The sequence below is a fragment of the Corythoichthys intestinalis genome, chromosome 10 (assembly GCF_030265065.1).
Source record: "Corythoichthys intestinalis isolate RoL2023-P3 chromosome 10, ASM3026506v1, whole genome shotgun sequence".
Taxonomy (NCBI): domain Eukaryota; kingdom Metazoa; phylum Chordata; class Actinopteri; order Syngnathiformes; family Syngnathidae; genus Corythoichthys; species Corythoichthys intestinalis.
Genome location: NC_080404.1, coordinates 43,605,719 through 43,624,024, shown reverse-complemented (window position 1 = coordinate 43,624,024; position 18,306 = coordinate 43,605,719). Strand labels below are relative to the sequence as shown.

The 18,306-nt window shown below is 38.6% G+C and overlaps 1 protein-coding gene across 1 annotated transcript in view; it reads right to left on the bottom strand.

Moving 5' to 3' along the window:
- Positions 1-5,264: 5,264 nt before the first annotated feature.
- ttc7a (tetratricopeptide repeat domain 7A) overlaps positions 5,265-18,306 on the bottom strand; it is a 130,738-nt gene continuing 117,696 nt past the window's right edge. Inside the window, exon 21 of the mRNA XM_057847684.1 lies at positions 5,265-8,163. Within this exon, the coding sequence (XP_057703667.1) occupies positions 7,945-8,163 (219 nt within the window). The 3' untranslated portion in view covers positions 5,265-7,944. The remainder of the gene's footprint in view (positions 8,164-18,306) is intronic.

The following is an 18,306-nucleotide window of genomic DNA, read 5'->3' as shown; positions in this document are numbered from 1 at the left end:
TAACCATCTTCCCTGTCCCTGCTGAAGAAAAGCAGGCCCAAACCATGATGCTGCCACCACCATGTTTGACAGTGGGGATGGTGTGTTCAGGGTGATGAGCTGTGTTGCTTTTACGCCAAACATATCGTTTTGCATTGTGGCCAAAAAGTTCAATTTTGGTTTCATCTGACCAGAGCACCTTCTTCCACATGTTTGGTGTGTCTCCCAGGTAGCTTGTGGCAAACTTTAAACGAGACCTTTTATGGATATCTTTGAGAAATGGCTTTCTTCTTGCCACTCTTCCATAAAGGCCAGATTTGTGCAGTGTACGACTGATTGTTGTCCTATGGACAGACTCTCCCACCTCAGCTGTAGATCTCTGCAGTTCATCCAGAGTGATCATGGGCCTCTTGGCTGCATCTCTGATCAGTTTTCTCCTTGTTTGAGAAGAAAGTTTGGAAGGACGGCCGGGTCTTGGTAGATTTGCAGTGGTCTGATGCTCCTTCCATTTCAATATGATGGCTTGCACAGTGCTCCTTCAGATGTTTAAAGCTTGGGAAATCTTTTTGTATCCAAAATCCGGCTTTAAACTTCTCCACAACAGTATCTCGGACCTGCATGGTGTGTTCCTTGGTTTTCATAATGCTCTCTGCACTTTAAACAGAACCCTGAGACTATCACAGAGCAGGTGCATTTATACGGAGACTTGATTACACACAGGTGGATTCTATTTATCATCATCGGTCATTTAGGACAACATTGGATCATTCAGAGATCCTCACTGAACTTCTGGAGTGAGTTTGCGGCACTGAAAGTAAAGGGGCTGAATAATATTGCACGCCCCACTTCTCAGTTTTTTATTTGTTAAAAAAGTTTAAATTATCCAATAAATGTTGTTCCACTTCACGACTGTGTCCCACTTGTTGTTGATTCTTGACAAAAAAATTAAATTTCATATCTTTATGTTTGAAGCCTGAAATGTGGCGAAAGGTTGCAAGATTCAAGGGGGCCGAATACTTTTGCAAGGCACTGTAAATACTTCTCTCCAAACAGGAGAGTTTCCTCAGACTTTAAAAACTGCAGTAATAAAACCTCTCCTAAAAGAAACCTAATCTGGATGCCTCAACCATTCGCAATTACAGGCCAATATCAAATCTGACATTCCTGGGGAAAATTATCGAAAGGGTTGTGTTCGAACAGATCCAGACTTTTATGATGCAAAACAATCTTTTTAACTCATTTCAGTCTGGTTTTCGGCCACAGTAGTAGTTTTTGTTTTATTTTTATTTCTGTTTCATTTTTATTTATTTATTTTTTATTCTATTTGTGATTAAATGCGATCTTTTGTCTTGGTTTTTACGTTGTATTGATTTAAATGTGATTTTTATGATCTTCATGTGATGTAAAGCACTTTGAATTGCCTTGTGTTGAATTGTGTTATATAAATAAATTTGCCTTGCCTTGCCTTGCCTAGATAACTCTGTTACTAGAATATTTGATAACTTCAGCCATAATTAATTATTCACAAAATACAATTTAATGCACGATTAATGTTTTGCCTTAAAAAAATATTACAGTACTATAAATGTTTGTAAAACAGACACCCAGAGCTATCCCATCTTGTGTGTTTTGATCATTGAAGTCAGGTGTAGTGCATTACTTCTGTATTTGTGTGTGAAAGCATTTGCCCGTTTGTCATTCTGAGAGGCTTAACAGTGGGCCGCTTTCTCCATTAATCTGTCTCCGCTTACAAGGGCTGTCAAGACAGTGTGTGTGCATACCCTCTATAATTCGTGCACGCTCCCTGCATGTGCATGTCCGTTCTGCGAGCACACAACTTGTAATATTTCACTCTATTACCCACAGGGTTGGACCATTCATCTCCCAAAGCCCCAGTGTGGGTGTCACACATCGCTAATGAGAGGAAGACTGGAAACAAGGGAGAACAGCCTGGCGAGCAATGAAGGAAAAAAGTAAAAATAGATTTCTTTTTCAAACAGGGAAAAAAAAAAACGTGAAAATGACAGTGATCGATAAGGGCTGTGTATAAGAAGTATTGATAAGTGTGTGTGTGGGGTGGTCATGCTGAGAGTGTGGGCAGTTATAAAGAGTATTTTGATTTATTTTTCTTTTAAAAATCAAAGAGAAATACTACCGGCACTACATTAGATAGCTGTATTTGGGAAATGCGTGCTTACTCCGAACAAAGCCAGGTACTCTGCCCCTCAGGACAAATCAATTGACACCAGGCTAAGTCATTGATTGCCGCCGCATCATACCTCACACGGTAACAGCAGGCGAACAAATCAAAGACACACAGACAAAGCCTGTAAAATCCCAGTGTAGTCATCACATGCTTCTCGCTGTTTGGATGATGCGCATGTGAGTGTGTTTGTTAAGAAGAGCAGATATCTCTCCCGCTTTCCCCAGTAACTCAAACAAGGGGGTGGCTGCTAGGCAACCAAGCCACATCACATCAGGCTAGCCTGGAGAGAGTGCAAGAGAGGGAGGTGGGGGACGTTCAGAAGCAGAGAACTGTGCTGGCAGTGTTACATAAGCCAGTAGGCAAGTCCCAGTGTTCACATTAATGCGGTTAGACACTCGGAGGGGAAGTGATGCCCATTAGTCACAACTGACAAGGCAGGTGAAGACGAAGCATCCGGCAGTGATTTTAAAAGCTGTTATTATTTATAATGGGAAGGAATAAGATCGGATGTGACCCCTCCTCTTAAAAAAGACCAAAAATACACCACATCTACATTGTTAGCCATTTTTTTCCCACAGGGCAGGGCAACTCAAACCAAAAATATGCATGTTCAATACATGGCCTATGCGAACATGTTAATGACATAATATTCATATACAGTGGGGCAAATAAGTATTTAGTCAACCACCAATTGTGTATGTTCTCCTATTTGAAAAGATTAGAGAGGTCTGTAATTGTCAACATGGGTAAACCTCAACCATGAGAGACAGAATGTGGAAAAAAACAGAATCACATTGTTTAATTTTTAAAGAATTTATTTCCAAATTAGAGTGGAAAATAAGTATTTGGTCACCTACAAACAAGCAAGATTTCTGGCTGTCAAAGAGGTCTAACTTCTTCTAACGAGGTCTAAAGAGGCTCCACTCGTTACTAGGGTTGTTCCGATCATGTTTTTTTTTGCTCCCGATCCGATCCCGATCGTTTTAGTTTGAGTATCTGTCGATCCCGATATTTCCCGATCCGATTGCTTTTTTTTGCTCCCGATTCAATTCCAATCATTCCTGATAATTTTTCCCGATCATATACATTTTGGCAATGCATTAAGAAAAAAATGAATACAACTCGGACGAATATATACATTCAACATTGAGTACATAAGTACTGTATTTGTTTATTATGACAATAAATCCTCAAGATGGCATTTACATTATTAACATTCTTTCTGTGAGAGGGATCCACGGATAGAAAGACTTGTGACTTTGTATATTGTGACTAAATATTGCCATCTAGTGTATTTGTTGAGCTTTCAGTAAATGATACTGTAGTCATGCCCAAATGCATGATGGGAAGTGGAACCATTACTGTGCGTAGTGCTACCAATTGATATATCTGCGTTGACTAATAACATAAGGTGTTAAGATAAAAATCAATTGCTACCTTGCTTCCCCACATTGCTTCCCATGATATTTCTAATCGTAGGGAGAGGGATTGTAAGGTTTTAGCCAATTAAAAAAGGCTCCAAAGGCTGCCAAAATTCACTCTACTCATTTTACGCTGCCTTTTATCTCTCTATATAGGTAAAACGGAGCCATTACAGATTGAGCGCGACAATGCGTGAGTGGGTCGTGCAGCGCATGCATTAATTCCGTTAAATATTTTAACGTGATACATTTTTTACAAAAATTAATTACCGCCGTTATTAGGATGAATTTGATAACCCTACCTTAAGCCTAAACTAAAGACTCTAGAAGAGTGAAACATTATCTCTGTAACGTTAAATACAATTAGAAAACGGTTTAATTAAAAAAAAAATTTTTTTAAAAGGCATGGCCGATATTTTTTTGCCGATTCCGATACTTTGAAAATGACGTAATTGGACCCACATCTCTACTCGCTACCTGTATTAATGGCACCTGTTCTAACTCATTATCGGTACAAAAGACACCTGTCCACAACCCTGAGTCAGTCAAACTCCACTATGGCCAAGATCAAAGAGCTGTCGAAGGACACCAGAGACAAAATTGTAGACCTTCACCAGGCTGGGAAGACTGAATCTACAATAGGTAAAACGCTTGGTGTAAAGAAATCAACTGTGGGAGCAATTACTAGAAAATGGAAGACATACAAGACCACTGATAATCTCCCTTGATCTGGGGCTCCATGCAAGATCTCACCCCGTGGCGTCAAAATGATAACAAGAACGGTGAGCAAAAATCCCAGAACCACACGGGGGACCTAGTGAATGACTTACAGAGAGCTGGGAGCACAGTAACAAAGGCTACTATCAGTAACACAATGCGCCTCCAGGGACTCAAATCCTGCACTGCCAGACGTGTCCCCCTGCTGAAGAAAGTACACGTCCAGGCCCGTCTGCGGTTCGCTAGAGAGCATTTGGATGATCCAGAAGAGGACCGGGAGAATGTGTTATGGTCAGATGAAACAAAAATAGAACTTTTTGGTAGAAACACAGGTTCTCGTGTTTGGAGGAGAAAGAATACTCATTTGCAGCCGAAGAACACCATACCCACAGTGAAGCATGGGGGTGGAAACATCATGCTTTGGGGCTGTTTTTCTGCAAAGGGACCAGGACGACTGATCTGTGTAAAGGAACAAATGAATTGGGCCATGTATCGAGAGATTTGAGTGAAAATCTCCTTCCATCACCAAGGGAATTGAAGATGAGACTTGGCTGGGTCTTTCTGCATGACAATGATCCCAAACACACAGCCAGGGCAACAAAGGAGTGGCTTCGTAAGAAGCATTTCAAGGTCCTGGAGTGGCCTAGCCAGTCTCCAGATCTCAACCCCATAGAAAATCTGTGGAGGGAGTTGAAAGTCCACGTTGCCCAACGACAGCCCCAAAACATCACTGCTCTAGAGGAGATCTGCATGGAGGAATGGGCCAAAATACCAGCAACAGTGTGTGAAAAGCTTGTGAAGAGAATCAATCAATCAATCAATCAATCAATCAATCAATCAATCAATCAATCAATCAATCAATCAATCAATCAATCAATCAATCAATCAATCATCAAAGATGCATCACAGACAAAAATAAAGTTGAATCATATATTCTGTATCACTCTATACTGTACAGTAAATACCACAACAGATCAGCAACACACATTTTGCTCTCATATGTATAAAGTATTTAGCTTATCTTTGTGTTTGATTCACCGCCAAATAGTTATATTAAAAACCTTTTCATACATAACTTTATAAAAAAAAATATTTTGCAAGATTGAACACACAAATATCCATGGCATACTGTATTACCATTTACAACACTGAAATCAAGGAAACATATCAACAACCTTCCTAACTGCTCTAACATCTTTGATGTTATATCATAAATACACTTATTGGCTATCTATCGCTGCTAATGGCAGTGAATGAGTTAATTCTTTAACTCTTTACAGGGCAAGAGACCCATGTTTGTCATAATTAAATTATACATAACCTCATAAAGACCTGGCATCCACTTAGACGTCAAATTTTATATAACATAACCTACAATATTTATATTTTATGTGACCCAAAATGTGATGTCCACATACAGTGGGGAAAACAAGTATTTGATACACTGCCAATGGGAAAACCCATTGGCAGTGTATCAAATACTTGTTCTCCCCACTGTATGTGAATGCCAGGTCTCATTTATATATCCTGTACAGTACAGTCCAGTACATATACATGGATATACTGTATATAATATTAAAAAAAAAAAAAAAAAGAAAAAATAGACATTCATAAAATGATAATGCAAATGTAATCAAATTAAAATGAAACCAGACATACACTCTGGTTATTCATGTATTTTTAATTTCATTGTATTTAACTCATTGCCTGCCTCTGACAATTGTAGACATCCATTTCAGTTAAACTGGGAGGAGTGGCTGTGAATGCTCTTCTCCAATTGCCATTGACGGCGCTAGACGTCCAATTCAAGTCTAGCCAGTGAGTTAAATGAGTGTCCTACAGTGCTGGCCAAGAGTATTGGCACCCCTACAATGCTGTCAGATAATGCTCAATTTTTCCCAGAAAATGATTTCAATTACAAATGCTTTGGTATTGATATCTTTATTTATTTTTGCTTGCAGCCAGTTAAAATGGATTTAAGTTGACTCAACCTCTGTCCTGTGTTCTTGTGTGGACTAAATTAAGCATGGAGAAAAGAAAGAAGACCAAAGAACTGTCCGAGGACTTGAGAAGCAAAATTGTGAGGAAGAATGAACAATCTCAAGGCTACAAGTCCATCTCCAAAGACCTGAATGTTCCTGTGTCTACCGTGCGCAGTGTCATCAATAAGTGTAAAGCCCATGGCAGTGTGGCTAACCTACCTAGACGTGGACGGAAAAGAAAAATTGATAAGAGATTTCAACAAAAGATTGTACGTATGGTGAATAAAGTACCTCGACTAACATCCAAACAAGTTCAATCTGTCCTGCAGTCCGAATGTACAACAGTGTCAACCCGTACTATCCGTCAGCATCTGAATGAAAAGGGACTATGGTGGGATACCCAGGATGACTCCAATTCTTACCCAGAGGCATAAAAAAAAACAGGCTGGAGTTTGCCAAAACCTACCTGAGAAAGCCAAAAACGTTTTGGAAGAACTTTCTCTAGTCAGATGAGACAAAAGTACAGCTTTTTGGGAAAAGGCATCAACATAGAGTTTACAGGAAAAAAAAAAAAGAGCCCTTCAAAGAAAAGAACAAGGTTCCTGCAGTCAAACATGGTGGCGGTTCCCTGATGTTTTGGGGTTGCTTTGCTACCTCTGGCACTGGACTGCTTGACTGTGTGCATGGCATTATGAACTCTGAAGACTACCAACAAATTTTGCAGCAGTGTGAGAAAGCTGGGTCTCCCTCAGAGGTCTTCCAGCAGGACAATGACCCAAAACACACTTCAAAAAGCACTAGAAAATGGTTTGAGAGAAAGGACGGGAGACTTCTAAAGTGACCAGCAATGAGTCCAAACCTGAATCCTAAAGAAAACCTGTGGAGAGATCTGAAAATGGCAGTTTGGAGAAGGCACCCTTCAAATCTCAGAGACCTGAAGCAGTTGGCCAAAGAAGAATGGTCTAAAATTCCAGCAGAGCATGCTAAGAAACTCATTGACGGATACCAGAAGTGGTTGTTTGCATTTATTTTGTTTAAAGGTTGTGCTACCATGTATTAGGCTGAGGGTGCCAATACTTTTGTCCGGCTCATTTTTGGCGTTTTCTGTAAAATAGTAATGACTTATTATTTTTTAAATTCTCTTTTGTGTTTTTTCATTGCAAGCAAAATAAATTTAAATGAAGATATTATTACCATAGCATATGTAATTGCAATCATTTTCTGGGAGAAATTGAGCGTTGTCTGACAGAATTGCTTTTGGCCAGCACTGTATAAACGGTCTAACTTATCAATTATTTAAACAATACCATAACCAAGTTTCATATTTTTATTTTGCATTTGTACGTGATGGCTGTCAGCGATCATTCTCTGTCAGCCTGTCCCAGTCCAAATGGATTGGACGTCTAGCGTTGTCAATGGCAGCCAATGAGTTAAATAAGTACCTTATAGTAGGTTCAAGCTAAAATAATTTGGCTAATACAAACATCTAAGATGAATACATTTAGAAGATTCAAATACAATTATGATGGTCCACGTTGAATAAACATCATGTGTGCCATGTTTTGGTCTTACTAAATGAAAAATGCTCGCCTGTATGACTCGGTTTGAATCAGAGTTGAATCTGTCTGTCACTGACTCCTCAGAGTTCCCTGGGGATGATAGTGAAAGGTCGAACTGGACAAGAAGCTTCGAGCTCCAGAGCTGTGAGGAAGCAGTCCGGGGCTTGGCAAGATCCCAAAGACTGCAGCGCCTGCCCCAGTCCACTCCATGCTTTGTGTGACGTGCTATGGACCTGAACTGCATCGCGGAGGACTTTCTCTCCAAGGCTCGCGCGCCCTGTTTTGACCAGCAGCCCACCCTGTGGAAAAATGGGATTTATAAATGAGTTTCTCTTTTTTAAAATTTTCTATTTCTATATTTTGAGTAATTTTGAGGGGAACATAAATTAACTATTACTGTATATAAGCTGCACACAGACTACTTTTCATTGTGCCATTTGTCAGTGTTGTCCCATGAAAAGATATACTTATTTGCAGAAATGCGAGGGGTGTACTCACTTTTGTGATATACTGTATATGTATGTATACTGTATATATATATATATATATTTAAGTATGGCCCGAATATAAGACGGTGTTTTTTGCATGGAAATAACACTGAAAAAGAGGGGGTCGTCTTATATTCGCGGTCTAGACATTATACCCATTCACGACGCTAGATGGCGCCAAATATCATTGAAGCGATGTTCTGTCATGACAGATCTCAGCTACTCTCCCCATTCACGACGCTAGATGGCGTCAGATATCATTGAAGCGATGTTCTGTCATAGACTTTGATGGTTAAAGCAGTTATTGCAATTTTGTTGTTTTATCACAATAAATTGGTTTCAAAAACCAGAAGCCATTCATTTACAAATGTGATTGCACTTTAGTTTACATATTTAAATGTTCAGATATTAATTTGAATGACGCAAAATAACATGCTTTTTCCGTCAAATATATTGTTATAATCATTTGTTTCGGATGTACTGTAATTATTTTCTGTATAAAAATTAATTTGGTGTTCAAAAAGTATTTTTTCAAACTTGAGTCTTGGAAAAGAGGGGTCGTCTTATAATCAGGGCCGTCTTATATTCGGGCCAATACGGTATGTACAGTGCCTTGCAAAAGTATTCGGCCCCCTTGAACCTTGCAACCTTTCGCCACATTTCAGGCTTCAAACATAAAGATATAAAATTTTAATTTTTTGTCAAGAATCAACAACAAGTGGGACACAATCGTGAAGTGGAACTAAATTTATTGGATAATTTAAACTTTTTTAACAAATAAAAAACTGAAAAGTGGGGCGTGCAATATTAATCGGCCCCCTTGCGTTAATACTTTGTAGCGCCACCTTTTGCTCCAATTACAAGTCGCTTGGGGTATGTTTCTATCAGTTTTGCACATCGAGAGACTGACATTCTTGCCCATTCTTCATTGCAAAACAGCTCGAGCTCAGTGAGGTTGGATGGAGAGTATTTGTGAACAGCAGTCTTCAGCTCTTTCCACAGATTCTCGATTGGATTCAGGTCTGGACTTTGACTTGGCCATTCTAACACCTGGATACGTTTATTTTTGAACCATTCCATTGTAGATTTGGCTTTATGTTTTTGATCATTGTCCTGTTGGAAGATAAATCTCCGTCCCAGTCTCAGGTCTTGTGCAGATACCAACAGGTTTTCTTCCAGAATGTTCCTGTATTTGGCTGCATCCATCTTCCCGTCAATTTTAACCATCTTCCCTGTCCCTGATGAAGAAAAGCAGGCCCAAACCATAATGCTGCCACCACCATGTTTGACAGTGGGGATGGTGTGCTCAGGGTGATGAGCTGTGTTGCTTTTACGCCAAACATATCGTTTTGCATTGTGGCCAAAAAGTTCAATTTTGGTTTCATCTGACCAGAGCACCTTCTTCCACATGTTTGGTGTGTTTGGCCAGATTTGTGCAGTGATTGTTGTCCTATGGACAGACTCTCCCACCTCAGCTGTAGATCTCTGCAGTTCATCCAGAGTGATCATGGGCCTCTTGGCTGCATCTCTGATCAGTTTTCTCCTTGTTTGAGAAGAAAGTTTGGAAAGACGGCCGGGTCTTGGTAGATTTGCAGTGGTCTGATGCTCCTTCCATTTCAATATGATGGCTTGCACAGTGCTCCTTGAGATGTTTAAAGCTTGGAAAATCTTTTTGTATCCAAATCCGGCTTTAAACTTCTCCACAACAGTATCTTGGACCTGCCTGGTGTGTTCCTTGGTTTTCATAATGCTCTCTGCACTTTAAACAGAACCCCGAGACTATCACAGAGCAGGTGCATTTATACGGAGACTTGATTACACACAGGTGGATTCTATTTATCATCATCGGTCATTTAGGACAACATTGGATCATTCAGAGATCCTCACTGAACTTCTGGAGTGAGTTTGCTGCACTGAAAGTAAAGGGGCCGAATAATATTGCACGCCCCACTTTTCAGTTTTTTATTTGTTAAAAAAGTTTAAATTATCCAATAAATGTTGTTCCCCTTCACGACTGTGTCCCACTTGTTGTGGATTCTTGACAAAAAAATTAAATTTCATATCTTTATGTTTGAAGCCTGAAATGTGGCGAAAGGTTGCAAGATTCAAGGGGGCCGAATACTTTTGCAAGGCACTGTATATATAAATATATATAATTTCTGTAGTCCTTGATTGGGGACTACAGAAATATTTAAATCATATTTCAGCGACAAACATTAACTCGATACACATGGTTGACTTTTGCGAGCTGCACAAAATCACTTAGAGGGCCAGATCAAGCCCCAAGGCCTTGAGTTTGATACCTGAGAATGATGAACAGGGCACATGTCATTATGTACATACAGTACATAAGTATTTAGTCAACCACTAATTGTGCAAGTTCTCCCACTTGAAAATATTACAGAGGCCTGTAACTGTCAACATGGGTAAACCTCAACCATGAGAGAAAGAATGTGGAAAAAAAGCAAAACAGAAAATCACATTGTTTGATTTTTAAAGAATTTATTTGCAAATCATGGTGGAAAATAAGTATTTGGTGAATAACGGAGGCCAAACGCTTTCTGTAATTCTTCATAAGCTTTTCACACACTGTTGCTGGTATTTTGGCACATTCCTCCATCCAGACCTCCTCTAGTGCAACGATGTTTTGGGGCTGTCGTTGAGCAACACGGACTTTCAACTCCCTCCACAGATTTTCTATGGGGTTGAGATCTGGAGACTGGCTAGGCCACTCCAGGGCCTTGAAATCCTTCTTACGAAGCCACTCCTTTGGTTCTGGGATTTTTGCTCACCGTTCTTGTTATCATTTTGACGCCACGGGGTGAGATCTTGCTTGGAGCCCTAGATCGAGGGAGATTATCAGTGGTCTTGTATGTCTTCCATTTTCTAATAATTCTCCCACAGTTGATTTCTTCACACCAAGCGTTTTACCTATTGCAGATTCAGTCTTCCCAGCCTGGTGCAGGTCTACAATTTTGTCTCTGGTGTCCTTCGACAGCTCTTTGGTCTTGGCCATAGTGGAATTTGGAGTGTGACTGATTGAGGTTGTGGACAGGTGTCTTTTATACCGATAATGAGTTAAAACAGGTGCCATTAATCCAGGTAACGAGTAGGGCCTCGTTAGGCCTCATGAGAAGAAGTTAGACCTCTTTGACAGCCAGAAATCTTGCTTGTTTGTGGGTGACCGAATACTTATTTTCCACTCTAATTTGGAAATAAATTCTTTAAAAATCAAACAATGTGATTTTCAGTTTTTTTTTCCCCACATTCTTTCTCTCATGGTTGAGGTTTACCCATGTTGACAATTACAGGCCTCTCTAATCTTTTCAAGTAGGAGAACTTGCACCATTGGTGGTTGATTAAATACTTATTTGCCCCACTGTATGTTAATCAAAACAAATATTTTAGCCTCCAAAAATATCACTAAAACTGGACTCGTTGTTGAAAAGATTGGACGAACATTGGAATTGCTTGTTTCGGGCGTCAGGGAAACTATAACTGGTATCAGTTGGTGTTGCTTGAAGTGCTCCGAGCCATCTGTCTCCAGTATTACCTCAGCCGATTGCCTCGAGCTTGGCGGCGCAGGTTTGTGTCTCGTTAAAGCACAAGTGTAGTGAGCTGTGCCAAATTGAGTGACTAGTTGTCTTTCTATCCCTCTCTTTTGAATTATGCTTGTGAAAACAACTTTTGAGTAAGCATATTTTTATTCTCCGAGACAATTAAAAGAAATCAACATTTTACAAAAAATACCAGGAATTAATTTCAATTCCTAGAATTGAACCTAATCACTTCCATATTGCAAGTGAGCTACACAGACATGCGGATTTAAGATTAAAGATTTATTAAATAAGTGTAAATGCAAAATCTTTGCCCGCAAGCTAATATGTAGCTTCCAATATAGTTACACTGTACCTAAACTTATGATAATCTATTTGGTTTGACAGATTGCATTTATTCAGGGGTTTTGGAGGGGAGGGTATAACTTGAAGTCAAAACCTGAGCCCCATACGTACTCACATAGATCTTAACTCACGCACACTAAATGCTGTTGCAGTAGCTAATTTTGTGTTCCAATAAGAGGACATTATTGCCAGGCTCAATAAAAAGGTAATTGCTCCCTTGGGTACACATGAAACACCTCTCAGTTCACTGGTTGTCCATTGTCTTGAATCATTTCCAGAATGTAATAACTGGTTGATACTGGAAAACCTCCGCAAGACTTGTCGTTTGGGAGTTAATCTGACCCACTTGTTAAGCAATCCCATTTTAGGTCCTTGGTTCAGATTTTTACAATGACTATTTCCCTGCAGTGTTGCTTTCATCAACGATCACCTTTTTTTCACAACGAGGACGAGACAATAACAAGCTAAAACATGTTTTGGAAGACTAAAACAAAACGAAACAAGGGCTGCAGCTATCGATTATTTTAGTAGTCGATTAAACGAAGAACTGGTTAGTTCGAACAATCGAGTAATCGAATAAGGAACATAAAAAATTCTAAATTCCTGAGCTGAGCTTCAAGTGGTATAAAAAAATAAATAAATGAGGATCTAAGTACAACAAAAGAACAATTGGCTAACTTACATAGCAAAAGTCCGCTAGCTTAAATGCTATAAAATGCTAACATTTTTCCCCCCTATAATGCTCTTAACTCATCCACTCCCAGCCATTTTCACCAGAGCAACTGACAGATTTTGCAAGGCCCACCGAAAATTCTGTTCTATTGCTATATAAACATGGAACGCACAAAAAGGAAGATTAGACTCTCTTCTTTCAGCTGAAAAAGAAGTTAGTTCATATCTTTTTCCATTCTTTAGAAATCAGCATTAGAAAATAGCTTAGTTTGAGCAATTTCCCAATTTCTGATGAAAAAACAGAGAAATTGAGCTTTTTGTCAAAGCATACATTTCAAACATAACTTTGACTTTGAAAACACAGCTATTTTTCGCTTTTGTGATACCCCAAACATCTGAATAATGTTTTTGTTCTACAAAATAACAGACAACAAGAGGAATAGAGCTTTTGATCGCAAAGTAACAATTTATTTACACATAACTAAACTATTAAACTGTTGAACTATTTGCACACATAATAACGGGGAAGGCGCTCGGCTGCTCCCGGTTGAATGAGGTGGCTCCCAGTAATCTGATGAGTCTGGAACGAGATCGGTCTCACTTTTTTCATCATCTTCATCGTTGGTTTCAACCTCGGGCTCAGGAGTAACGCAACGTGAGCTCCGCAGAACGCATGTAGAACCTCACGCTGTTGTGGCCGTCACCGTCTGTCTCATCAAGATAGATTTTTTTTAATCCTTCTTTGACGATGGTTTCATTTTCTTTTCAAAACACTCCTCCATTGTCGATTGCCTTTTTTTCCCGATCATTCTCCACATTTTTCTCAAATTCTCACGCGTCTTCACAAGATCCTTCCAACTTCCGTTTCCTGCCAATTTTTCTTCACTTCCTTTCTTGGCCCGAGATGAGTTCTTACAAAATGTGCTACTGCCCTCCAGTGGCCAGTTTTATTGCTTTAAAATGAGTTTTGAGCATTGTGCATTGCAGTTTAGGTGCAACAGAATCTAGAGATGCCTCTTGTAAAAATTTTTTTTTTAAAAAGTAAAAGACGTATAAATACATTTTTGGGACACTGAAACGATTAAAAATAGAATGTATTTATACGTTTTTGGGAGCAGATGAGTTAACAAATGGTTCAAATACATATTCCCACAAAAAACGGCTAAATAAACTAAATTACGAATGCATTAAAAAAACACAAGCTCAAACAAAAACTTATGTTGGTCTTAACAGGGGGCTGCTGGATTCAGCCATGTGAAATGAGTTATGTCATATTCACTGTCACCACTAGAGGGCAGTGTAATGACCCAAATTAAAAACAAAAATTAAACGCAAACACTTTCAAAACAAACCATTACGACGTCACTTTAATTAAACGAATACCCGAAACAGCAACATTTAGTTTGAATCACTTTTTTCCGAATTGAATTACTCGAGTTAATTGATTAATCATTGCAGCAACAAGACGAATGCCAGTTTTCGTCTGGCAAGATGATGATTTTGTCAAGGAAATTCAACTTTGAACTCCAAGACAAGTGTTACCTCAATAGCTCGATTAAAGAAATGAATACGACCCCAACCATGGATTGCTTTTCTTCGAAGGCTTTATGAACAAGAGCTCTCGGGTACAAACTGATGTGACCCAGCCAGGAGCTGTGATCACCCAGAAAGTACAAAGAAGTACAATAGAGGCTGGACATTTATACGGTTGAAAGGGCGGTGCCGTGAAACGAAACTTACTAAGAAACGAAACTCATCATCTCACAAACCTTGGTATTTTTCTATACAAAAACATCTTTGAGCTTAGACCTTGAGCACGGGCTGTGGCTAGAACGATGATAAGAAACCACAGTCCTCCCTTGTATTCATTCAGGGCATATTGGAAAACAGGAACATAACAGTCCATATTTGGGCATATTGTGAAGGTTATCGGGAGGCACACTCAACAGATTAATGCTACAATGTTTTCATGCAAGCATAACAAAAGCATACAAAATATGATGTATAATGGTTGTGTTTTAAGCATGAATAAAATTCTCTCACAGATTTCCATCACATATTCATAATGTATGACATTTTATGTGTGATTAGCCTACATCGTAGCAGTGTCTGGTTGTGTCACTCATGAGGTGCTTGCACCCACCCACCCCCCCTTCACCAGTGTGTCGTCTCCAGGCTCCATGCAGGCTTGCACACACAGTAAGATTTGTTTTCTTGGCCAGAGGGAATATCCAATGTTTCTTTAGCCTTTAAAGGTCTGTGCTGAGTGATCATCTCACACCAAATGTAACTCGTAGCATTAGCATAGCATTCACGTTAGTATTAGACCAATTCTAACGGCGAGCGTCCTCTGAAAAAACTCTCGAACAACTTTTTTTTACGTCTTCTTTGTGGTGTCCAGGTTAGGTTAGGGTTAATTTTAAATAATGTCCTGTTTTCCTGCGTGTAAATGTGTAAGTGTGTATTATCACCAAGTTGCCGTTGTACTTGTAGATAGACGCTACAATATTTGCTCATCTGTCAATGTTCATTCGAAATAGTTGAAAACCTTTATTTTTTTGACTAACATTTTTCAATTTTTTTCTAGTAAACATCAACTAAAACTAGACGAAATTAGTCTTACGTTTTCGTCAACAAAAACTAGATGAAGACTTAGTCCAAAAGACTAAGACGAAAATTAAAAGGACTACCAAAAACAACACTGTTTCCCTACATCAGAGCTGACTGTTCTATTTACTCTTCTAGTGAACAAAAACAAAACAAAAAAACCTCCAACAAGCATATTTTCTACTTCCTTCACCGAGCTAGAAAACAACAAACACACAGGATCATGTAGAATTCAAATAAAGGGTCCAATTACTCGGCGGTGAAGCCCCAAAATAGACTACACTACGACTCAATACACCGCTATAGAAGGTGATTTTTCACAGCCAATACACAACAAAAGGATAATGAGTATCATATACGTAAATACATACATCAATAGGGAAGCATATGTTTACATATTATTACCACAAGCTATAAATAGTTAAAGATTTTATGAAAGGCAAGATTTTGTGTTGATAAAAGGGGTAAACCATCAAAGCACCCATTCGGTGAACCAGATATCTAAAACTAACCAAATAAACCAGGAAGATAAGCTGTGATTACTCATCTTTCAGTGCATTTGACGCCGTTAGACGTGCAATCGGCTTTGACCATTGGAGGTCTAGCACCGTCAAGGGCAACCCATGATTTAACAATCCATTCATATACTTTAAAATGAGTAGTGCAAATTACTGTCTTTGGACCAGTGTTGTTTTAGGCAGCTCTTTAAATTTTCGGCTGAGTCTTAGTCTTTTGGACAAAAATTTTCAGTTTTAGTCATATTTTAGTTATTTCAAAATGTGTTCTGTCTAGTTTTAGTCAACGAAAAACTCAGACATATTTTGCTTAGTTTTAGTTGACAATTCTCAAAATGTTTTCGTCTATTGACTTCAAAAGTTTAAATAAACTATTGTATTTTAAGCCAAAAGAACTGTTGTGTTTGATAGAACAATAAGTCTATATGCTGCCATAGCAAACTATTTTTAATTTGTCCGTTTTACCCTGGAAACCCCCGTTTACAGACGTCGCGATACTGCTTTTGTTTCAACCCAGCCATAAAAAGAAGGTAATTAATTATATTTATTATTCGAAATGTAAGTTATTTTTAGCTTAGAATCATTAATTGATGTGTAATATTTAGCTTTAAAAAAAAAAAACGACTTAAAAAAATTATTCACTCCTACTTTTTAACAAATCACGTCACAATGAAAAAAATGGCGTCTGTAAATAAGTCACGGATATCTACCTCATAACTATCGATTAATTGTATTTTTTTATTACTGTCGCATTTTACCCAATATTTTAGATAATAAATAATTGATCCAAACAAATTAAAAAACAAATGTTTAAAAGGGTTAATATATGAAAAAGAAAATCTTGACAACTCCTTGATGTCTGCGATTTCTGCATCGCGACCCTTGTTATATTACCATGTTTCACTCATAAAATCCCCCAAAAGCCTGTCTCTGGCCATGCGCAGCTGTGTCTGGACACTCGGTGATACATGCTACATGGAGTTTTTGGATCGAAACAAGGTAAGTACGCGATAATATCATGTTAAGTCATGGCGTCTGTAATTCTGCTCTCGCGTGCTTTCACCTCCAGATAGGGTTTTGCTGTTTAAATGTATTATTATTTTTTTTAAATGCCCTCCTGTTCAAAATGTATCTTTCCCCAGAAAATTGAGATTTTAAGCTTTCCAACGATGTATCACACATCCATATCGGACAACTTTGAAATTTGGCCAAATTGGGGGTCTCAGAGCGGAACTTCAAGTCATGTGAGATTTTTTTCCGCCATGAATGACAGTATGTAAAAGGTATTCCAAGAGTAAGAAGACACTCACCGAGTCACCACGCTAAATGCTAATGCTAACACGAACGCTATGCAAACACTACAAGTAGAGGTGGGTGGAGTAGCCAAAAATTTTACTCAAGTAAGAGTAGCAGTACTTCAAAATACTATTACTCATGTAAGATTAAAAGTAGTCATCCAAAAAAAAAAAATGTACTCAAGTACAAGTAAAGTATCCAGTTTAAAGAATACTCAAGTAGTGAATAACATTTGAGTAACTGCTTATTATTTATATATTTATTTATTTTTAAAACAATGGTATTTGTTTCTCTCAGCACAAACTTCTCTATATGAACTGTTGTCATAATGATAATGTGGTTACATAATGGCTTATTGTACAGTAAGCCAAAAAAAAAAAAAAAAAAAAAAAAAAAATTAAAGAGAAAAAAAAAACAGTAATAAAGCATTATTCGTCCGAAGAGCATGAGTGCCCTGCCCTCTAGTGGAGAAAATAGTTCCTGGTTTGTGTGGTCAATAGACCCTACTCACATGACGTCACAACCACGTCACAACTACTCGTCGTTTTGACGCATTACCGCTACGTAAATTCCTGCTATTATGGCGTGTTTTTCTGCTCGTTAACATTAATAATCACAATGGTGAAGGTGTGTGTGGCAGTTGGTTGCAATAACAGAGAAGATAGACGGAGAGATTTGAAGTTCTACCGTATTCCAAGAGACCCGGAGAGGAGAGCGAGATGGACTGCTGCAATTCGACGAGAAAACTGGGCTCCAAACGATTACCACGGATTATGTAGTAGTCATTTTAGATCTGGTAAGATGCATTTAATATATATTTAGAGGGTTTTGGGCTGACAACCACAATTAAGATCATTGTGAGGCTAATCGCCGACAACATACAGTTTCAAATTCAAGATGCTTATTTCTTCCACCATCATTACATTTTGAATAATATTTAGCTGGTACCAAGTGAAAGAAGC